This window comes from Dermochelys coriacea, chromosome 17, assembly GCF_009764565.3.
Source record: "Dermochelys coriacea isolate rDerCor1 chromosome 17, rDerCor1.pri.v4, whole genome shotgun sequence".
NCBI lineage: Eukaryota > Metazoa > Chordata > Testudines > Dermochelyidae > Dermochelys > Dermochelys coriacea.
Genome location: NC_050084.1, coordinates 5,320,323 through 5,343,707, shown reverse-complemented (window position 1 = coordinate 5,343,707; position 23,385 = coordinate 5,320,323). Strand labels below are relative to the sequence as shown.

Genomic DNA, 23,385 nt, shown 5'->3' with positions numbered 1-23,385 from the left:
AATTAAGGGAAGTACTGATGGTAAAACATGCTATCTTGAAAGCTGAAGTTCCCTATTTATCCACAGGTCAGGTACAGCAAAGGCTGTGACAATTCACGATTCCCTCACAGGGCCCTGCCAGTGTCTCTCAAATCCGTGTCTGGAAAGGGCAGCTCGGGGTGAAAGGGCCCTTTGAGAACTTGGTTTCTCTACTGAACCAGCTGACAAAAGAATTCAGAGAACGTCAAGCTGCTGAATCAGTTAATATGCACCAGTTTAATTAAAACAGACCATTATTTTTAAATCAGGTGTTAAACTTTGTGGACGTTATTTTGCTGACAATGAATTTGTGATGCTCTCACCCTACCCCTTTTTCTTTCCCATCTGTAATATTATAGCTATTGGAATTTTTCTCTGACAATATCAGCTTAGCAAATAATTATACTCTCTACAGTAGGGGAAATACCCTTTCCAAACCTGAAGTAACTTGTGAAAATAGGTGTTCATGTTCAAAATGCTGTTCTTCCAGTTAAAGGAGTGTGCACAGCTAACATTACTGACAGAAGACAAAGATCAAAAGAGGTGTGGCCAGGTTAACACTATGAAGTCACTAGCCTAGATGCTGCAATACTCAGTATGCATTATGCCATCTCTCTCAGTCACAGCCCCCTAATATGGCTAAAAGAGGCAGTAGTCAATTTCTGATTCAGGTTTATGGAAAGCTGAGTCCAGTTTGCTCACCATACTGTCGTTTGAGGTCTTCCTTGTTTTTCCACTTGGTTATTTCCTCCTCGGTCACCTCTTCCCGTGCCACACTGCTCAGTTCATACACATCAATTTCATGCAACTTGGGCAACAAGTCTTTGACCCACTCATAGCGAATAGGACACACCATCCTCACATAAATTTTAGATGTGACCAGGACATCATGGAAGATGATCCATTCAGGTTGAAGTTCCTGGTCATGGAGCTAAAGGTAAAGTTATTCACATTTTTTCAGATTACTATCTTGATTTTCTTTCAATAAATGTGCTCTGCAGATTGACAGCAGAAAAAACATTGGTCCCAATTCAGATTTTTGTCACAAACTGGTTAACAGCTAAACCCTTTTGTCTTGCTCTCCTCCACATTCCCTTTTGAGAAGTTATATTTAATCCTTCATGCCTTCCTATGGCTTTAACTTTGGAAAGCTGAAACATCCAATTTTTAACCAGACTAATTCAGAACCTAGAGTTGCCTTCAGTTACATTTATCAATAATGGTTTTCATTTCTAGAGCATCTTCCAGGGGAGTATCTCCAAGTACTTCAGACACATGAATGGATTAATCCTCTTAAAAAGCCTGTGAGATAAGTTAATAATTATCTCCTTGTTGCAGACGGGAAGACTGGGGTATAGAAGTTAGTGATTTGCCCAAAATTGCAGAGAAGTGAGAGTCAGAGCCAGAATTCAGATCTACTAACTTTTCCAGTTCTGGGTTATAGCCACTAGATTACATTCCCTTCACAAACCAAAGATGTGTATGGATTCTTATTCTGTGCGACTCCCTAAGGAAAGATGTGGTATAGGCTAGTGTCTTACAATATGGAGGCAGAGTACAATATTCCATATGGCCAAAAGCTAGCTTCAAGCTTACACCAGGAACAAGCAAGCCAAAGATCAGGGAAACAACTTGCATAGCCTGCTTTATTTTTCCATTTACCTGAAAAAAACACGCAGACAACTATTAGCAGAAGTAAGTAACTTACTGCTGATGAAGGATGAAGATGGACTATGCTACCATGTCCGTCCATCGTGCAGAATGTCCTGCCTGCGGACCTAAAAGCATGGGGAATATTTTTATATCCAGTGACATGTTTAGCTGTGCTTAGACAGCAATACAATCTAAAAAGAGCAGCAGCAGGATAGGAGAAAATGCTGAGCATAGAAAAAAAAACTTTCCAGAAATAAGTGTAAAAACTAGATACGGAATAAAACATCTCTTTATACATCATATTAACTCTCTTTTCAGTCCAAACTTGATGCTGTGACAAATATGGTTTTAGATTTCCATCTTGCTGACAGATGATCATTCTGACATCCACAAAGCCCTTTACAAATATTAGCTAGGCTTCCCAAAGCCCCCTGCAAGGTGGGTAATTAAGTATTATCCCTTAACATTTCACAGATATGGAGACTGAGATACCAAGAAGTTAAATAATTTGTCCAAAATTACGATGAGTCAGTGGCAGAGCTGGCCGTGGAAATTAAGACTCCTGGCTCCCAGTCCTGCACTCCGACAGCTCCTCTCCAGTTGTGTCAACTTCACTTGTTCCTTTTAATAAACTGTGGTACAGTCTTGCGACTATTTGTTTTGATTTATAATCACATACTAACGAATGTGTCAAATCTTTTCCATGCAATTCCCAAAACTCCACTCCTTACCTTCTGGCTACATTGGTGAAGTACCCCCGTGCACAGACATCTTCGGAGTATCTCATTTTGGAGCCATCAAAACGCTCTCTTGGGAAGTCAGACAGCTGTATAAAGAGCAGCACAAAATGGATTAGTGTCTTTCTTAAAGGAAAATTAGTCACACTTTTCCCACTCAGCAGCTTAAACCTTGTGTTTCACACTTCATAGTCAGCTTTTTATGTGACCTTCCTTTTGTCCGTTCCTACCATTATACCACAAATTTAGGGATAGGGTACAATGAGGTGTGTACTTGTAAAAAAAAAAAAAAAAAAAAAAAAAAAAAAAAAACCTAAGAAAATTAGTTTAGATTTGGACAAAGATGGTGGCCATCTAGTGAAGACTCCATACTGCAATACACATCTAACATAGGCACTTGTAAATTAATGGTATTTGTCTTTGCACAGTAGAAGGAAGTTTGTTCACCTGTTTAAGCTTACTGGTTATTTCCTGAAGTTGTGCTTCCACACTAAAAGCAGATTTTAAAGCTCTGAAGTGGACCCAGTGTTTCTGGCACCAAGCTGCAGGAGACTTGCTAGGAATAAGATACTGGTGTTATAACAAGGCCTTTCATAAGTGGAAAGCAGAAAGTTGCTATTTTTTATTATGGTTGTACAAAGAAAACAAACATTCAGATATTTTGTAAATTCAGACAGCAGATTCCTTGTACTGTACATATATTACAGTATGCAAAAATCCGCATCTGGGTATGAGCACATGTACATATAGATGGGCTTTAGACAAGAAATGTACAATAGAACTCTCAGTTGATATCTTCTGTGTATTGAATAAATACCTATTAATAAGTACCTTGATTTGCACTGTTCAAAGATGTTTAAAAGGGTTGCAAAATCATTGCATCCTCCTGCCTCTAATGACAGCTCCTGGTGGCGGAGTTCTGCTTCCTTTTGTTTCAGAAGGTCACCTGAGGAAATACTAAGTTATTTCACTTGAACAAATTCAATTTTCATTTGTCACTCCTACCTTAGTTTTCTATAATCTCTCTAAGGTGCAGCTGAAAGTCTTGGCTCTTTATTTAGATTTTAAGACTCATTTCTTTCCCTCCCACCCCAGGCCTCAGTTTTGTTTCTCCCACTTCTGAGAACATGAAGCTGCTAATAAGGCTGTGATTAAAACGGTCAGCCAGCACTAGAGATGTAGCTTTGATGCAAGTGCTAAACTCTTTCCTTGGGAAAAGTGAGTGAGTATTGTTCTCTCTCATGATCAATTCTGAGTGGTCACGTAGAATGACGACATGAAAATATACAGAAGCAACAGAGTTTAAAGAGAGAAAAGGAGTACTTGTGGCACCTTAAAGACTAACGAATTTATTTGAGCACAAGCTTTCGTGAGCTACAGCTCACTTCATCAGATGCGTTCAGTGGAAAATACAGTGGGGAGATTTATATACATAGAAAACCATGAAACAATGGGTGTTACCATACACACTATAACAAGAGAGTGATCACTTAAGGTGAGCTATTACCAGCAGGAGAGCGGGGAGGGGGGGGAGGAACCTCTTGTAGTGATAATCAAGGTGGGCCATTTCCAGCAGTTGATAAGAACGTCTGAGGAACAGGGGGAAGGAAAGGGGGGGGGGGGGAAGGATAAACATGGGGAAATAGTTTTACTTTCTGTAATGACCCATCCACTCCCAGTCTCTATTCAAGCCTAAATTAATTGTATCCAGATTGCAAATTAATTCCAATTCAGCAGTCTCTTGTTGGAGTCTGTTTTTGAAGGTTTTTTTGTTGAAGTATTGCCACTTTTAGGTCTGTAATCAAGTGACCAGAGAGATTGAAGTGTTCTCCAACTGGTTTGTGTCCATTTATTCTTTTACATACATTGGTCAAACTGGACAGTCTCTGTGTTAAAGAATAAAAGGACACAAATCAGATGTCAAGAATTATAACATTCAAAAACCAGTGGGAGAATTTCAAACACATGTGGCTCCACTGAAGTCAACAAGAGTACTCATGCACTTAGCTTTAAGCACATGAGTAAGTATTTGCAGGATGTGAGCCAATGCCATGATCCCTTGTTTCCAGATTGACAGGTACACTGTTTAACAGCGACTGGAGTCCCTGCACTATTTTGTTAGCTGGCTGAAAAGGAAATGTGAACAAGCTGCAAAAGGAGCCAGAGGGAGAATGGGAAAGCAAAAATCAAGTCTATGGGAGTGCAAGGAACTGCAGAGTATCATCCAACAGCAAAAATCCTCTGATAGCTCACTTTCAAGGTGCTGAATGTCTGAACTGACTTTGCCGGAGTATCAGCAAAAACGAGTTAATACATTACAGAGATAACCAGACACTGACAATGAACATGAGCAGAAAGGACAAAGTTCTCCCCAAGACTTTGCTACACACACTTTTTAAAAAGTGAGCTCAGTGCTAGTGAAAGGTTCTGATCTGAAAGCCCAGCAAAATTAAATCTTCTGGTTAGTCACAGAATTGGCATAAAACCAGCAGCAGCAATTCATGCTCCCCCCACACTGACTAATAGTTCTGCCACAGAGGGATCACTTCTAGGGTGAGTTCCTTCTTTTAATCTAGTCAGCTCTTGGCTCACTGCAGATTGACCAAAAGTGGATCAAGGTAGCATCTGATGAGGTGTTATTTTTTGTTACGATACTAGATCTGAGCCTGCCAATTGCAACGGCATCTTTCAACAGTGACACTCCCCATGCTGCTATAGACAGTGTTTATGAAATACACTGGCTTAGGGTATGCAGCCATGTCTCCCTCTAGTGACTGGGCTAGTTGAGAATACAAGCTTGCTCCTTACTGATAGCTCATGGAGTCATTCTTTTAGCTCAAGTGATAGGAGCTTGTGTTTCTTTTGCTGGAGATTCCCAGATGATTCCTACTGATGACTGAAGAGTGTGTATGTAATGAGCTGTGGCTTCACATAACTAATGACATTAGGAATGGAAAACTAGTGAAGAAATGAAAGACAAAATGCAAAAGGACATCAAGGACAAAGTTCTCCAGACTGAGCACCGCGTGTTGACCAACCACCTACCAGTACACATTCTGCTCAGGATACAATTCATAACCTAAGAGGACCTGCTTCTGGAGAATGGGGTTTCTTACCAGGCCGTATGAAGACATTTTCCACAGACAACATCGCAGCTATGGGAAGCAACAGATCTTCACAGTCAAGAGAAGCTGCCTTTATGACAGCACAGGTCAGGTTTGGAGGGAGAGGAAATTGCACCAAAAACTCTCCCATTCTTGTCACGTGGCCTCTCCTTATTGGGAGGAAAAGATTCAAACATCAGATTGAACAGACTCAATCTGTAAGGCCAGAACATAGGTACAAGACCCAAGTAGCCAAGACATCTCCAACAGAGCCTCCTTCATTGGCTCTTATATAAACACACTCCCCAGAGGCCCAGGAGAGACAGAGGCCTAGTAAATCCAGACAGCAGATGATCCTCTAGCCTAAACTCTCCCGCAGCTTGCCCATGTCCTGCCCCATCTGCACTGTCAGTGGGGGTTTTGAGTGCAGGATTAGTGTAAAGAATTCTTTATTGTAAAGAATTCTTAGAAGCTTAGGATAAGATGTGTGTGTGCTACTCTGTTAAGTATCATATAGGCCTCATTTCTGTTATGTCAGGGTATCTCACACACTTTAGCATATTTAGCCTCACAACAGCCCTGCGAGGTGCTATTTTCCCCATTTTACAGATGGGGAAATAAAGCACAGAAAGACTAAGTGACTTGCCCAACGTCACACAGGAAAATCTGGAACAGAGCAAGGAACTGAATCCAGGTCTCCTGAGTCCCAAATTAGTGCCCCAACCAGTGGCCCATCCTTCCTCTTGGATCAGAGCATTCTTTTCAGACTGAAAAATATTTAAGTTCATGAGCAAACTAATATATGTGCTCTACTGCTGAGGAAAGTAATCTACTTCATGTTGCAACTCATTAACAACAGTACAAAATTAAGTCACAAAAAACTTTTTGTAAGTACTAAGATTGAAAAGGTAAAAAGTTTGTTTTTGCCCTTTTTACCTGTCAATAGCATCACACTGGTAAAGTTGCTTAAGAGCCTCTAAAATATGCCTCTCTTCAGGGCGGTCCAAATAGGGGAACCTACAAACAGAAAGGCTGGATAAATTCCACTGCTTGGGCTCAAGGTAGTTGGTTAAAGCTGTAAGTGTTTTATATTACAATACTCCTCGAATCCTTCAATACTGGTCAACAACCAAGGAGAAAGTGTGTGTGCACGTGTATATATAATAGTTGCACATTTCTCTTTAATGAAGGAAATAGCTTCCATATCCCAAAAGAGCTCTGTCTGCACACACAAATATATCTATATTTGCACACACACCCTGCACATGGGACCCTCAAGTTAATTATTCCACCGGGGTCAAGTTTTAGGCATACAAACCTCAACAATGTTCCTTTAAAACACTATCAAAGATGACTTATTTCAGGAGCTAGTTTTGACCGATCCCCAAAGAGATCTAAAGCCTAAGACACAGCCTAACACTGGAGATTTTTAGGAGAACGACAGAAGAGTTGATGTTGTGGAATTGTCCCTAATTTGCCCAACCGTGTTCTTGGTACCAACACGACAGTGTGCCAACCCCCTCTAACACGCATTGCCAAGACTCAGGAGGGACATTACAATTGCCGCAACCATGGGTTACCTTATGACATCATGTACAGCAAGGCACTTCAAGGTCAAGATCACAGATGTAAGACTAGTCCTCTTAATCTCTGGGATCATGTGATCAGGCATACACTGATCCCAGAATTCTTTGCTGTACACCCTGTAGCATTTTCCAGATGATGTCCTGCCAGCTCGGCCAGCTCGTTGCATTGCTTCACTCCTCCAAAATTAAGCAAAGAAAAATAATGCTGTGCATGTTATCAAAGTAGCAAAGCACCCTATAATTATGATCAATGATAGCAATTTGCATCTCTCTGGATGAAGGATTTAATATATTGTACAGGAACCCTGCTGTACAAAATGTAACAGCATGAAGAAGTGATATTGGGCAAAACTTTCTGAACTTTCAATTAGTTGTGATCAGTACCGGAAAAATGGTGTGTAAATCATTTTCAGCTTACAGATAATACATGGTGAGTTCTTCCTCACTGTTCATGATTAAAATTAAAGTACCATGCTCTACTAAATTGTTCTATTTACTATCCCTGATGTTTTCTAAATATTGACCTGATAGAGCTGCAAATTAAAGCTAAATGTGCTGCAGTGTCTCCAAGACCTCTCTGCTCTTCTTTATATTGGGAAAACTGGCAGTCACACAGTACATTCAAAGCAACTTTCAAAGGCAATCTGAGGACTTTTCTCAAACCAGAAAGTAAACTACCTTTCTTCTAACTTACTTTGAAATGGGAACCACCTCCAGTATGTCCAAGCCAACCCTGGGATTATGATTTAACTGCTTCACAAATCCACTATCAACTACATACCTAAAAAAAAAAATGTAAAAATATCGTAAGATACAGGAAAAAGAACCTAGATCAGGCAGTGGCTTAGGTTCCTTATCTTTCGTCAATAGTAACATGTCAGATGGAACACAGTTGGTCTGTAAATGTGGAAGAAGATAGTAATTGGCCAGCAGAGTGAAACTGAACTACAATGGGATGGACCTTGAGGAAATTCTTCATGTAGGGCCTGTATACACAGAAATTACACTGATTTAGTTTTGGAGTAGCAGCCGTGTTAGTCTGTATCCACAAAAAGAACAGGAGTACTTGTGGCACCTTAGAGACTAACAAATTTATTAGAGATAATCTTTCATGATTTAGTGGAATCAAAGTACTGGGTTTGGTTTCAAAATAAGAAAAGGATATTAAGAACTCTTTAAGCCTATTTAAGAGTGCCAGAGCAAAAGCGATGCATCAATTTATTAAACTGATTAAGAAACATTTCTGGCCTACATAAAGAGAAGAGTCACTTACTGCAACAGGGCATGTAATTACTCAGCAGGATCAGAAAACAGAAACAGGAAGGGGAGAACTGGATGAGGTTTTTCCAATTCTAATGCAACTTTGAGTCAGTCCCTTGGTTACAGCTTTTACCAAAGATAGGAAATAGATACCTGATTCCATCAACTGTCAGAGAAGTTGCAGCAACGTTTGTGGATACAACACATTTTCTAATGCCTGGAGGAGGTGGCAAAAATATTCTTCTCTGCTGATCTAAAGAGAAAGAATCCATCAAGTAATCCTTTACATCTGGATGCACAAAAGTCAAATTCCATCTCTAGAAAAGGACAAGATTACCCACTAAAGACAGAAAATTAATGGAGGTCCTTGGGTTGAAACTAAAAGTGAGCCAGGAGATGAATTTCAAAACAAGAACTGCTTTACAATAGTCTTTAATATACGTGTCAGGAACAACATCACCTCTTCTCTGTTGTTCCTTAAGAAAGTCTCTAGCTTAAGTGCTTATAAGTGCAGCCCTTTTGAATAGCTCTTGTGCAACAGAAATACAGACGTAAGGAACCAAGCACAATGCCAGCTCAAAAAACGGAATGTTTAAGAAGGATTTAAAGCATGTTACGAAACAATCTGAGGTCTAAGAAACCAAAGCAACTGGAGATCAATAGAATAGGTTTCCCATCAATATTAGTTAAAACCTTAATATACCTTACTGCAGGTTAAGATAAGATGGATTTTTTGGGTAACACCACATTTCCCTCAGTCTTATTTTGAAAATCTCCTAAGGCTCAGATGAGAATTGGGCATCTAACTTTCCTCCATGCCTTTGAAAATCCCCCCTAAAGTCATATGTTTATACTTAGATTGCAAGCTTTTTGGGGCATGGCCCATCTTTTTGTTGTGTGTTTATATACTGCCAAGTTCAAGGGGGGTCCTAGGCACTAGCACAATAATAAAATAATGATGGCTTTCAAGCACTATCCTGGTATCTTTGGTGTTGTAAAAATAAATAACTCCTCTCTCATTCAACCCTCACCAAATCCTTTTGGGAGAGAACAAGTTCTGCACCCTCCCCACATGTCATCAACCAAGATACTCCCTACCAAGGTTTCCAGGCTCTAAAATTGCTGACCTATTCTTCTCAGGTAAATTTATTCTGCCTTTCGGCATTCTACACATTGCACCCACACAATTAAATACCACATTCAAGGTCATCTGAAGTGAAAACACACCTGTTTTTATAAGGGTCATGAAGCCTTCGTTTCTGAACCCTTCAAAATTAGGCAGTGACACTGCAGACTGACTTCGTTCAGTAATTTACACCTTCTATATAGCTGTACAACCACATTCTTTGCATCTTCTCTTGTCTGTATGATCCTATTGCCACATATCTTATTGGCAATACTTTTATCTTTTTTTTTATTATTATTTTTAAAAAGGTAACTGTTGATTAAGATTAATTGGAGCAACACAACTGAGCAATTATGTCAAATCCCTTTTGTAACAGCTATCAAATATATTTTAATTGAAAATGGGTATCACATCTCCCCATAACAGACATTATCCACAAACGGAATGTGAAGCTTTTGAAACTATACTTTATTTTAAAAGCAAACCCTGGACTGAAAAGCAGAAAGACTTCCTGGCACTCAACACCCCCATTAGCCAGTTAAAGAGCAGAGTTAATGAGCTTTAACAATAATAATTCCATCCATTCCTCAGGTGTTAGGACAGTAGCTATAACAGGAATCCTGAGGGCAAGTATGATGATCCACTCATAGCTAGGGAATCCTCAGGCTTCTCGTTACAACACAAGAATTTTCCTTGATAGAAGCAGAACAATGCAACAGCTTTACAAGAAAAGTTTTGTGTGTTTTCAGTACAGGAAAGACAACATGTCATTATGAAAAGGTATTGACAGGATCTGACTATTTAATGGATTTTTGCCAACTGCCATTATGAACCAGCACACAATACAATTCTTTTTTGTTACAGAAAATAATACCTTTTCCTATCGAGGCTGCAAGGGGAATTTCAGAGAGGCAGAATGTCATTATCAGTGCTGAAGTTTGGCCAGGACATCAGAGCCAGCAAATTCTTGTGAACACCACTATGACATTTTTAATAACCACAAGTAGTCAGAACTTTGGGGTCTGGTACAAATTGAAAGACTGAACTTCCAACAACACGGCATTCACTTTTTCCATGCTAGGATAGTCATTCAGGACTGATTTGGAAAGAAGGGCACTGCCTTCTAAGCCAACACTGCCACTTCCAGCAGCATATGGATTTTAATTCATGGCTCCCGAGCAAGAACTGACTTGGCCAGATTATGATTGGCTTGTGACAATACTGCTTTATTAATCTCTCAAACAGGTAAGCAAACGTCTGGGTTGTTTCCATTCAAAATAAAAGTATTTGACCACGATGTCCCATATAACCATTAACTGCAGCTAAAATCTGCATGAACCAAACATAACATTATGTTTAATTCAGTAAGCCTTACCTGTTGGCATTGACCCATACAATGGTAAGATAAGCAAACCTTCAACAGAACCATCTTGCACATCATAGCGGTAATCAATAGATTCCGCTTTTTGGAAAAGTAAGTCGCATGTTCTTTCTATCTCAGATTGTCCTAAAGCAAAATACAGAAGCACTTAAAATGTAAACGATTTAGCGAGGACTTTACCTTGTTAGTTTGCAACAACTCTATACAATCTAGTTTTTTATACATACTATGGAGATGTCAGTACAACTGCGAGGGTAAAGGAAAATTAGCTAGTCATTTGCAGTCTTTTCAAACTGGGTTTTATGCTTAGGGTTTCTGTGCAACAGTGATGGTTTAGATATGTATTTTGTATCAGGTTTTATTAATTATTTCAGCAACCTGAATTATAAATTAACTGAGTTTTTGCCAGGAGGATTATTTAAGGAGCTTCTCTTTTCCAGAAGACAGCAGGAAAAACTTATACTGTACAAATATACAATGCATTGCTTCATTCTTCTACATGAACACAGAAAAAACAATCTGGAGTTTATCTTCTCTCCCACATTGGAAAGAGTTGATCAACTTGATTTTGTTTGTTTAAAGCCCCCTATGAAATCAGGGAAGGGTTCTGGTGTGCAAGGAATGTAAGAACAGGTCCATAGAAGAAAAGTGACACACCAGTCATTTTCTTTCCTCTTTTCACATCCCATAAAACAAGATTTCATACTCCTGCTTCCTAGTAAGGCAAGCTGTGTAACTTTCTGTATAAAATCTTTCTTTTCCAAAGGGCAGAAGAGCTGATATATAACTAGATGTGGTTTATTTTCAACTTTTTGGCTTAGTATTTATTATGTAATATCACCTCTCTCAAGGGACTATATCCTGCCCTGGTAGGGGGCTGGACTCTGATCTTGTTGTTCTGTATTTCTATAACCACTAGTGACTACTGCCATCACACAATCCAAATCCTGAAAGACTCTTGGCTGGATTTATAAAGGAATAGGGAGGTAGTGAGGGCATCTTTCTCCTGACACATTAGGATAGGACAGAAACATCAGAACTAGAGGCAATGTTAGAGGTATATAATAACTACTGTTGGAAAAGCTATCCAAACAGCTTTAGGGTAAGATTTTTGGAAGTGCCTAAATGACTTAGAAACAAAGTTCTATTGTCTTTCAATGGGACTTGGGGTCCTAAGCCTTTTGAAAATCCCACTCACAATCTTTAAAATCATTACATGTTTGCCACAGCCACTTTCTCTACATTTGCCGTCCATGCCCTAGCTCAGTAGTGCATTGTTGCAGTGATGCATCTAGACACAGCTCTAATGCCCCCAGTGCCCACTGTTCTAGGATGATCTGGACATTCAGCAGTAAGACGATTCTTTGTGTTGGCAAGGCCACCATTTGGCACAGGATAGAGTTTTTCAAGTAAAAAGGAATTCTCACCAGTCAGAAAAACCAAGATGTCTCCCGCTGACTCATTCAAGTGGATATCCAGGGTCACTTTTACAGCCTGAAACAAGCACCACTAACAGGATTATCTGCTGGAATTAGAGCTTTTCTCATCACTCGTTGTAACTGACAGTGTAAATCAACTCCCTCCTCCCACTTTCCACCACAAAAACTAGGAAGCTTGAGAAACCAGCCTTGCATGAAGTGTTTAATTCTTCATGCAGAGATGAGCTCCAATGCTCTTTAAGAGCTCATCATCATACAGCTAACAGAGAGAACATGGCAAACAGGCAAAGGAAAATAAGAAATACCTCTATAACATAGGCAGAGCTTTCTGCATTCTTTGGGCCAAGCAGGCTGCAGAATATCTCCTTGATGGGATAATTCCTTCCTGGAATGTCCACCACTGTGCAGCCTCCAAAGAACTCTGAGAGCTTGTCTACCTCCAGGGTAGCTGACATCACCACCACCTTCAAGGCTTTCCTTCTCTTGGGAGGCTTCTTTTGTTGGAATAGTTTCTTCAGCAAGCCAAATAAGATGTCCTGAAAGAAAGAGTCACCTTACCTTCACAAGTCAACTCTTAGGAGTACAAATGCCCACTGAAATACATGGGGAGGGGTTGATTTTATCCCAGAGCTACTGGTAAATGGGACAAAATTAAGCAATGTGCTTTGGGGGCACAAAGTGCTTTAAAAGGTTTTTTCCTTGTAAATATTCTGGTTGCTCTCTAAAGCTTAGCAACAAAATGCTTAGTAGGCTTAAAGAAACCCAAGTTTTTTTCCCCACAGTTGTGTAACAGCAAGCTGAATCAACACAGCTAAAATACCTTGCTTCTCATTCCTAATTCTCCCCTCAGTTGCAAAAAGGCAACTGTTTTTAAAGCAGTGCCAACACTTTTTGTTAGTAGTTCCCGCACAGGAAAATGGCACTTCCTTGTGTTTGTGCTGCACTCAGAGGTGGTCTCTTTCCTCAGTTATTATGGAAAAAATAAAAAAATGCAGAAAACTGAAGTAGGGAAAGGTGTGGGAAAAAATCAGGTCCACAGGCTAACTGTCAGAAGAGTGTAACCCTTTCCCCCTCACACTCCCATCTCAGGAGACTTGGGAAGTGTAAATGTGCTTTGGTTTAATGCCTTTGATTTAATGCCAAAATGTAATAGAACACTGGGACTTACAGTGACAGAACACAGTTATATTTTTTGCAACACTGATAACCGCAGCTGTATCAATGAAAATATGCTTGTAACATGATTACAGAAAAATGTCAAAACCATGTGTGCTACAAACTATGCTGGGTAGTAGCCAATCTCATGATTTCATCTGGCATGTTTGTTTAAAAAAAATTCCCATCCACTTTGTGCAGTGGAACCTTGCTAGTAACTTTAATGCTGGAAAAACTGACAGCTTGACTGCTGTTTTTGAACAGAACAGCTAACAGTGCCAGGCAGAGTGTTGACAGGACTTTAAACTGTCAGATATTGCAAATTCAGTAAATAAGAAGCCAGTTCATGCTGTAGTGAAGTCATAAGAACACAGAAGCAGAGAAGATCAGTGGTTTCAGAGGAGAGCCTCACTCCCAGCCAGAAGGCCTTGGGGATTGTCCAACAGCCAAAGGAAGGAATAAGTAGATTACAACAGTGGAGATGGTCACCCAAACTAAACAGGCAAACACAGAAGCACTACAACCTCGCATAGACAAACTGTAAACCTCAAGAAACTCAAAAAGAAGAAAAAAAACAGCCTATGCTACATGGACCTTCTCTATCTGGAAGGTGCAGATAAGGGGGACACCATGTTTAATTATTAGAAGAGTGGGCAAAGGAGTCAGGACCCCTGGGTTCTAGTCTAACCTCTGACAACAATTCACTGTACGAGATTCTAGATAAAATCACTTTACTATTCTATGACTCAGTGAAAAGCTTTCAGTTACTTCTGTAAAATGATGGTAAGTCACACAGGAACCTCAGGAGGTTTAGTTAGCATGTAAAGCACTTTGAGATCCTTAAATGAAAGATGCTATCAAGGGGCAGAGTACCATCTTTTTAGACTCTTATAACTGAACTAAACAGAATTAACTCCTCCAGGAACTAAGGACCATCCCAACCCTCACCACTTTCCATTCTGAAGTGTTTCAGAGCAGCAGCCGTGTTGGTCTGTATTCGCAAAAAGAAAAGGAGTACTTGTGGCACCTTAGAGACTATCAAATTTATTTGAGCATAAGCTTTCGTGAGCTACAGCATGTGTTTCTTTGACCTGGCCTTCTCTCAAGAATACATAGCAACATGGACTTTCATTAAAAAAAAAAAGCTAGCCTACCAAAACAAGACACTCCACTGCAAACACTTCTCCCCTTGGAGAAGGAATGGGAGAACAAATTAATGACAGATGTTAGTCACATCACTTCACACACTAAGGGGATGACTGCATCATAAGAACCTGTAGAGAACAGAACTGCAAGTTTCTTTTTAGTTATACAGAATTATGTGTGTCAAATAAAGCAACACTCACTGTGCTTAAGCTCCGCTCATGGGCTTCATCCAGTATAATGACACTGTATTTGGTAAGATGGAGGTCTGCCAGTATCTGTCTCAGTAAGCAGCCATCAGTCATATACTTGATTGCAGTACCCTGAATAGTTTAACCATCCATTCAGTTATTGCCCTGGATATGGATTTCATTACATACAGTCATATCAGGAGCGACTACAGACTGAAGTTGATGATTTAGACTTCTCAAGGTTAGTGAGAGACTTTGCATGCTATAATTAATGTACTAAGCCACAGCCACAAAAGACACTTGCTAGATTTTCTGAAATACTTAAGAATTGTTTTAAATACTGGACTGTGTGTACTTGTAATGTGCTATATTTCTAATCTGTGCAGTCCTTTTCTTCTGTTCTAAATTGAGGGATCTCAGCATCACCTCCTAATGACAATCCAAAAATTCTAACTACAAAATCACAGTTAAGTATTCACCTACCCCATGCACATTCAGACTGTTTAAAAAACAACCTTCTTGATGAGAATGTGTGGGTTCTGTGGCAATGCTTCAGTTGTAATATGCTATGAAAACATGAACAACATATAAAATCGATTTGAGCCACATTTCAGACTGCTAAGGTTGCATTTCCACCACAGATACAGATGCACATACAGAATGCAATTAAAACAGACATCCTGGATGGCAGAAAGCAATTTTAGATTTAAACTAACCCACAAAACAGATCATGATGAGCGTCCAAACTTTGTACAAGCACCTTTATGTAAATGTGCAATGTGCACGTAGCTCAAGGACAACCTAACTGAAAAGTATTGACACATAGCTTTATTTTACATAGGTCATATCAACAACTTGCCAGGAACTCAAGGGCTGCACCCGATTTACATTAAATAGAACCACTTACAATCACCTCTTTTAAAATGGAGATGTGCCTCACCAACACTATAGGGCCCAGAATGCAATAATTTATCTTGCTCCATTAAGAGAGATTATTTATTAATGTTATTTTAAAAAAATAATCTTCAACTCGTACCTCAGAGGTGCAGTCATCAAAGCGAACCTGATATCCCACTATGCTTCCCAGTGAAGAGTTCATCTCCTCAGCCACTCTCTGAGCCACAGATATTGTAGCTACTCGGCGTGGCTGAGTCACACCAATCACTCCATGCTTTGGAAAGCCTACAAAAGGCAAAGAAATTGCTTCATCAATGAATTACCTTCGTGGTAGGTTAACTGTTGCTAATATATTTTTGAAGTCTTCACTGACTGATTTCACTGACTAGTATCTCCCCCTCCTCTCACTCACCAGTGAAGTTCAACACACATCATCTTTGTTCAAAGATTTTTAAAATATTTTCCCTGATCTATTTTGCTGACAATTTTTGGAGAGGAGGGTGACTAGCATTTGTGGGCCTCCTGGAAAAAGGAGAGCAAGAAACAAGAAAATTACTTAAATTTTAAAGAGTATATTAAGAATATTGTCTAACTGAAGGGTTTTACACTTCACCCACAGCATATTAACGAGAAAATAAATAGTTACCTTCTTCAAATAGATACTTAGGGAGCTGGGTAGTTTTGCCACTCCCCGTCTCCCCAGTCACAATAAGAAATGAATTGTCTCTGACAGCATCAACTAGTTTCTTCCTGTATCTGTGAATAGGGAGGGTTCTGAAGTCTGAGTTTCCTTTGTCTTTTTTCTTTTGGCAACTGCATTTTCTCTCCATTGGGGCAACAATTTGAGAGCTCTCCTGTGGTGCAGATAGATAAATACACCTCACAGTGTTATAATTACATGCATGTTTGGTATTTGTATCACAGTATACAGTAAGTGTTCTGTATTTCACATTAGCAAACAAACAGAAAAACAGGCCCTCTTTCAGACTAATCCTAATGAGATGAAATTCGGGAGCTAGCAGAAGGTGGAGTCAGCTCAAGACATTTTCCAGACAGCTTCCTAACAGCAGAATTCCACCCCACTAAAGCACAAACCTGGGAGTCTCATACGAGAGGCAACACAACTCTTCAGTTAGGACGACTAGTGCAAATACTGAACTCCACAACACTGGGTTTGTGGGGATGAAATGGCCCCTGCCCAAACCTAGCGGTATACTGGAGAACACAGCTACGCTTGTACACTGCCTACATGTAACCCACCCTCCCACATTCCCCATTAACCAGGGGGGGGGGCAGGTGCCATTTCACTCATCCCCAAAACACAGACAGTAACCGGGGAAAGGAGCGAGCGGGGCAGGATCCACGATACCCCCTCCAGCCCCAGTAACTAGGGAGGGGAAGAGGTCGGGGCAGGCGCCGTGACGCCCCGCCAGTAACCAGGGAAGGAAGGAAGGAAGGAAAGGAGGGAGGGGGCCGGGCAGGAGCCATGACACCCCCCACTAACCAGGGAAGGGAGGGAGGGAGGGGGCCGGGCAGGAACCATTAAACCCCTCCACCACCACCCAGTAGAGGGAGGAAGGGAAGGAGGAGGGAACCGGGCAGCCGCCATGACACACACAACACCAACCTCCCCCCAGGAGAGGGAAGGGGGGCGGACAGAAACCATCACACACACACACAGCCCCAGTAACGCGGGGCGGGGCCCCATTACCCCCCACAAGGCCCACAGCAGAGATAGGAGGACCCTCGCCGCCGCGAGGAGGGGGTCCCCCCCGCCCGCAGTGGGCGGAGCTCCCTCTACCTTTGCCACAGGGGTACCTGCCACCTGACTCCAGCCGCTCTCTCCTCCCGCCTCCAGGGTAGGAGCCCGGCGCGCTCTGATGACGTTCCGCGTTTACTTGGGGGCGCTGCGGCAGCCGCCGCGGAGATGGGGCAGGCTCGGGGAAGTTGTGACCCCGCCCATCCAGATCTCCTAGCCCCGCCCCTCCGCCTGCACTGGTCCCCACACAACTGCTGCGCCCTGCTGAGGGTCAGCTCGGTGCCCCAGGCCTGTCCTGAGCCCCGTTCTTCCCCCACCAGTGTCTCCACTCCCTACGAGCTGGGGGACACGGGCCCTGCCCCGAGGGGCTCCGTCGCCCCAGGGCTCTGCTTTCTCGCAGCCTAGTGGGGCGGCTTCGGTTCAGGACTCCCCACAGCTCACCCCGGCAGTATGGGAATAGGTGCCATAAAGCATGGAGAGGGGCACAGCCCCATTGGGGGTACACAGCGGCCATGAGGCTGCCCTATTAAATGTAGGAGGGCCCTGACCCACCTGGGCCCTGCACCAGTCGTCCGCCCCAATGCCAAGTGAATGTGAGCTGAGAGAGTAACACTTTACCCCTGCTTGTCACAGGTGAAAAGGAGGGTGCAAGGTTGGGGTGAATAAGGTCCCCCCTTTTGCTTAAACCCTTACCTCTGTCACTAAATAACAGAGTTGGTTATTCAAACCAAAAGACTGTCATTGTCGCTGCTGATGCTGGTTTTTGCATTTCACTTAGCTTGGAGAATGTGAATAGAGCAGCCTGTTTTAGTTTGTTTATACACACTTTCTGGTTCTCATCCACTAGCCCAAAGGCTGCAATGTTTGCTGTAAATCCAATATGGAACAACTGAAATCATAACAAGAAACACGTGTTGATTAAATAAAAAAGGTTCAGAGAGTGTTTAAACTACCTGCAAGTGACCCATTAATAGGAAAATCCCTAAAAACAACAATAAATTGTCACAACATAATTGGAAATATTACAATACAGTTTCAAACTTAACTATATTGTAAAGTGACATTAAATATATGATGAAACAAAGACCATCTGAACAAAATCAAAAGCCTCCTTCGGCTTAATACAATTTAATACACACCTGTGATATTTTCATTTTGATTGAAGGACCTCTGCTGAATGTTTTCTGGTTTTGATCCTCTGGTATGTAAATCCCAATATGCCCAGAAGGTGGCAAGCTAGGTATATTTAAGGACTATAGGGAAAAAACACAAATCCCCAAGTAAAAGGTAAATGCAGTATTATTGCTTCCACTGAAAGTTAGATTTCTATGTTATTTAAACAGTAAAATCAGTAATCAAAGGATTAAACATGGTGAAGAGAAGGGTTTAGACGGCACTTCCGTTCATCAAGGTAGTCATCAATATATCCACTATTGTTAGAAAGGATATGCAGAAATTATATGTTTCAGAGTAGCAGCCGTGTTAGTCTGTATTCGCAAAAAGAAAAGGAGTACTTGTGGCACCTTAGAGACTAACAAATTTATTAGAGCATAAGCTTTCGTGAGCTACAGCTCACTTCATCGGATGCATTTCAATGCATCCGATGAAGTGAGCTGTAGCTCACGAAAGCTTATGCTCTAATAAATTTGTTAGTCTCTAAGGTGCCACAAGAAATTATATGCACATCCTAAGATTTAGCCTGTCTTTAAGAACCCTGTTTATGTGCATTAAAAATGTTTCACCTCTCACTGGGATAAATAAGTGATGAGTACTACATTGTAAATGTCTCTTATCGCATAAGCACAGCACTAGGAACAAGAAACTCCTAGGTTCTAATCCTACATTCACCACTGACTCCCCTTGCCATCATGGACAAGGCATTTAACCTCTATACTTCAGTATCTCCAACTGAAAAAATCAGGATAATATTTACATAGATTACCTACATAGCTCACAGAAAGTTGCAAAGACTGATTAGTTAATGTTTGCAAAGCACTTTGAAGCTATATCGCTGCCAAATATCATCATCATTAGACACCTCCAAACATATACACACTTGTTATGATCAGTTCATCAGTGCAGTGAACCATTGTATCCAATGACAAAAACTCATCTATTAGCCAATAGCACACAAATTACTCATCACCTTTTGACAAAAATTGTTCACATACCATTCTGTCTTGCAGCTTTCATATTCCCATGTTTGATTACAAGATATTCAGACACTCAGCAGCCATAAATCTTCCATATCTACCTGAAAACTTCTACAGAAATTACCCAAAATGACTTTAATGTTCATCTGGGAGCATGAAAAACATTCAGTTTTACATCTAAATTAGTATAATCAATATATAGTTCTCTTCACTCAGGATACAGTATGGGATGTGACAATATGCTTTGACTTCATTTTATGAATATGTACCTAATTTATTACCTTAATGTGATAGTGTTATGTTGCTACTAGTAACTCATTCAGCTAATAGCATTCAAATTAACTGTTTTACTATTCCCCAGTGAGGACTGCAAATATTCCATCATTGCATTTTCTTGGCACATTTTTAGAGATGGTAATTTATTAAGTGATATTCATATGTACATGTTTTTTCTTCCTAACAGGTTTTATTTTAATCACACATGACTCACACTTTGTGTGTAGGCAGTTTTACACTGTAACTGTTTATGGAACCAGGTGAGGTGATTTTTCCCCCCTCTTAGAGTAGGGATGGCATGTTTGGTTTTAATCAAGGTCTTTGGCAGTCTTGAACTATGTCCTTGCAGTATATTGTGCCTTTCAACCAAGAATCTCATGCTGCTTAAACATTAATGAATTACACCCCTTGAGATATTATCTGTTTTGCAGATGGGGAAAACAGTACAGACCTCTTAATCTGTGTCTATCAGCAATTTGGCAGAGCTGGGGAAAAAAATCCAGGAATCCTAGCTACAATTCCCTGCCCCAACCACTAATAACATGGCATCCGCATCCTTATAGCTGCTATGCTAATAAATGTGCTATGTGGGGTTGCATTTTTGTTTTCATGTTTGCTAGAAAAAAATGCTCTTGGCCTAGGGATTAGGTTTAGACACCACTGCACATTGCTCACTGAAAGAGGACAATGCTACTCTGCCACCTACCCTAGCTGAATTGTGCTGGACACAGAGCAGTGAATGTGTTTTGCTTTCTGCTGAGTAGAGAAATAGTTGAATACAGGAAACATTTCAGTCCTTAGTTGGACAAATCTGTTTTATCACCAACCTTCCAAGAGGTGAACTCTGAATTCCTTGGGGAATTTCTCTGTCCCTGTTCTGGGAGAGATGGTCTGTTCCATGATGAACATAGCATCCCCTAATGGCTGGAGAGAAAACCACATCTGAAGTGAGCTGTAGCTCACGAAAGCTTATGCTCTAATAAATTTGTTAGTCTCTAAGGTGCCACAAGTACTCCTTTTCTTTTTACTGAACAAGTAGAGACAGATAATCATGAGCCCGGAATCTCCATGTATGGGAGCTGACAAGAAGAGAGATCCCTGAGCTTTAATTTGGTTGCAGACAAACGTAACATAACCCGGTGTTTTACATAACCCAACCTCATTTCAGATAGTCAATAGTTTTCCTTTTTCTGATGTCCATTATGTTAATGCCCATCCTTTGTATCACTAGCTATGAGTCAGCAACATTACTCAAAAGATCTGTATCCCTACCTGAAGGATGGTTGCTCAGACACAGTATTATTTGTAGAATTTTTCCAGGAGCATCACAGTTGGAAGAAGATGCCTCCTATACTCTAATTTTTTACGGAGTTTATCTTATAATACTTTGCAGTTCTATAGTACTTTCAAATGAGGAACTCAAAGTGCTTTACAAACAGACAATTTTTGCCTCCAAACCCCATTATGAAGTTACTAAATATTGTCTCCTTTTACAGATGGGGACACGGGGCTTTTTCTTCAGTCTTCGCATTGAGTAGACTGTGTTCATGCGTTGAGACCCATTGAAGGCAGAGACTGAGTCAGTAGTCAGGAGGTCAGACGAGATGATCACAATGGTTCCTTCTGGCCTTAGAATCTATGAGTGCTTCTCAGAATGAGTAATGGTTATAGAACCAGGCCCTCCTGTCCCAATCCTGCAAAGACTTATGCACGTCGTTAACTTTATGCAATTGCATAGTCCCATATATATCAATAATGATAGAGCTAAGTTGTTTTTAATCAAACTGTAAGTTATTCCTTTGCATATTAAACCTTGACTGTGATATTTCTGTCCAGGTTATCATTTCTCTATGGTACTAAAAAACCCTTACATGCCTAGCCAGATCACCCTTTTTAATTTTAACTACAGACTCAGACACACAGCATACACAAACCATTACTGTGCTTGTTGGAGATGTCAGGTGCAAGTTATGAATAAAAAGATCACTGGGGTTAATACTTGAACTCAGCTGTTTGCAATCTCTCAGTTGCAGAAATCTAGTAATGCACAGATGGTTTGGGTGCTGAATATTATAAACAACTCTACAACACTCTTTTGAAGCCACTGCCTAAGATGTATCATGCAGTCTTCGTGGCAAAAAAAAAAAAAAAAAGTTTCCGGCAACCCTTAAAACATTCTTGATCTCTGTAACATTTTATATACAGCTACATAAGGCCAGGGTCCAAAGCAGTGTTCTTACAGCAGTGTAGACTTTAGAACAGTCTAGATCTTAAAATCTTACCAAAGATTCTGTCCTTAAGATTAAAACATTACCTTCCCAATCTCCTCTCAAAAGATCAGGCCGGGTTAATTAGAAATGGGTGCTTGGTATATAAATGTACACAGAGTACTGGAGGCTGTCTGGGCAGAAAAATGTATAGTATTAGCCTTTTTAGATGCTGAAAAGTCATTTAATAGGGTCTACTGTTTATTAAACTCTCATAACTTGCATATGTTTAGATTAGGGACACATTTTGTACAGTGGATTCAAAACCTAAAGCCTTTGTTAATATCAGTAGCCACAGCTCCTCTATAAACTGTTCCTTTCTCTCCCCTACAGTTCTTGCTCAGCCACAGAGCCCCTAGCTACGTAATTTCAGAACTGTACCATCCTTCAGGAAGTCCACCTTAAGCACTGCATGGTATGTTCTCTTCAAATCCTCGTCTATATCTGCAGTAATGAAAGGTATTAGGTACTTTTCAGGCCTGCACCCCAACTAGTCATAAGCTTTGAAGATATCCTTGCATATCAGATCTTATCCCTTTTCTGATTTCCTTATCAAATGAGCAAAAGAATCAATAATTTACCTAGGCTTCCAATTCCCAATAGACTGCACCAGAGCTGTGAATTAATCATATACCAGCTAACAGGAAAATAACTAGATAAGAAACGCTCCTCACAAAAGAGCTCTTATTTTTGGCCTATACAAAATCCTTGGGCCCAAATCTCAGTTACTCCAGTCCTGCAGTTGCTGCAGGGACAAGGGGAGGCAAAAAAGTGGCCCTAATCAATCTTTGTGATGGCAATATTCTGGGGAGCCAGAGGCCTGCTTGGTCACTGGTGCAAATCAGAAGACCCTCAGGTCTATTATAACTTGCATGGTATTTCCCACTGCCCCCTGTGGACTCTGAAAAGCAATGAACAGTTGTAGAGCAGTGTGGTCTGGCCACATACAGTTAGCTGGGCACGTGGAGCAGGGCTGCCATGAGCCTTTATATTGGCTACACATGAGCCCGGGAGACTGCCTGAGCATGGATTTATTCAAGAGGCTACTTATGCCCCTTTTAGGCTTATTTAGTTTGCCTGAGTGGCATAAATTGGGCCCCTTTCTGCTACACCTACCACCCCCCAGTGGGAAGAACTTAAGAGTATCTGGCAGCAAGACACTGGTAAAGAAATCTCTGTAGAAAATCAGCAGGACACACTTGCCTCATGAAAAGTGGGGTGCATTCTACTTTCAGTTACA

At 40.8% G+C, this 23,385-nt stretch overlaps 1 protein-coding gene across 16 annotated transcripts in view; it reads right to left on the bottom strand.

Moving 5' to 3' along the window:
- DHX40 (DEAH-box helicase 40) overlaps nucleotides 1–23,385 on the bottom strand; it is a 141,488-nt gene that overhangs the window by 1,317 nt on the left and 116,786 nt on the right. For 6 of the 16 annotated variants that reach the window (XM_043499644.1, XM_043499642.1, XM_043499643.1 and 3 more), the window contains 18 exons: nucleotides 20,706–20,802; nucleotides 18,589–18,685; nucleotides 16,337–16,544; nucleotides 15,830–15,975; nucleotides 14,806–14,925; nucleotides 12,610–12,840; nucleotides 12,293–12,359; nucleotides 10,860–10,991; nucleotides 8,512–8,611; nucleotides 7,793–7,879; nucleotides 7,093–7,275; nucleotides 6,449–6,529; nucleotides 5,525–5,682; nucleotides 3,240–3,354; nucleotides 2,856–2,964; nucleotides 2,403–2,497; nucleotides 1,727–1,796; nucleotides 721–949 (listed from right to left, as the gene is read on the bottom strand). In XM_043499644.1, the coding sequence (XP_043355579.1) occupies nucleotides 721–949; nucleotides 1,727–1,796; nucleotides 2,403–2,497; nucleotides 2,856–2,964; nucleotides 3,240–3,354; nucleotides 5,525–5,682; nucleotides 6,449–6,529; nucleotides 7,093–7,275; nucleotides 7,793–7,879; nucleotides 8,512–8,611; nucleotides 10,860–10,991; nucleotides 12,293–12,359; nucleotides 12,610–12,840; nucleotides 14,806–14,925; nucleotides 15,830–15,975; nucleotides 16,337–16,544; nucleotides 18,589–18,685; nucleotides 20,706–20,802 (2,325 nt within the window). Of the gene's footprint in view, nucleotides 1–720; nucleotides 950–1,726; nucleotides 1,797–2,402; nucleotides 2,498–2,855; nucleotides 2,965–3,239; nucleotides 3,355–5,524; nucleotides 5,683–6,448; nucleotides 6,530–7,092; nucleotides 7,276–7,792; nucleotides 7,880–8,511; nucleotides 8,612–10,859; nucleotides 10,992–12,292; nucleotides 12,360–12,609; nucleotides 12,841–14,805; nucleotides 14,926–15,829; nucleotides 15,976–16,336; nucleotides 16,545–17,238; nucleotides 17,246–17,369; nucleotides 17,646–18,588; nucleotides 18,686–19,620; nucleotides 19,638–20,689; nucleotides 20,803–23,385 lie in introns of those variants that run through there. The other 10 variants (XM_043499646.1, XM_043499647.1, XM_043499645.1 and 7 more) reach the window with 8 other exon arrangements.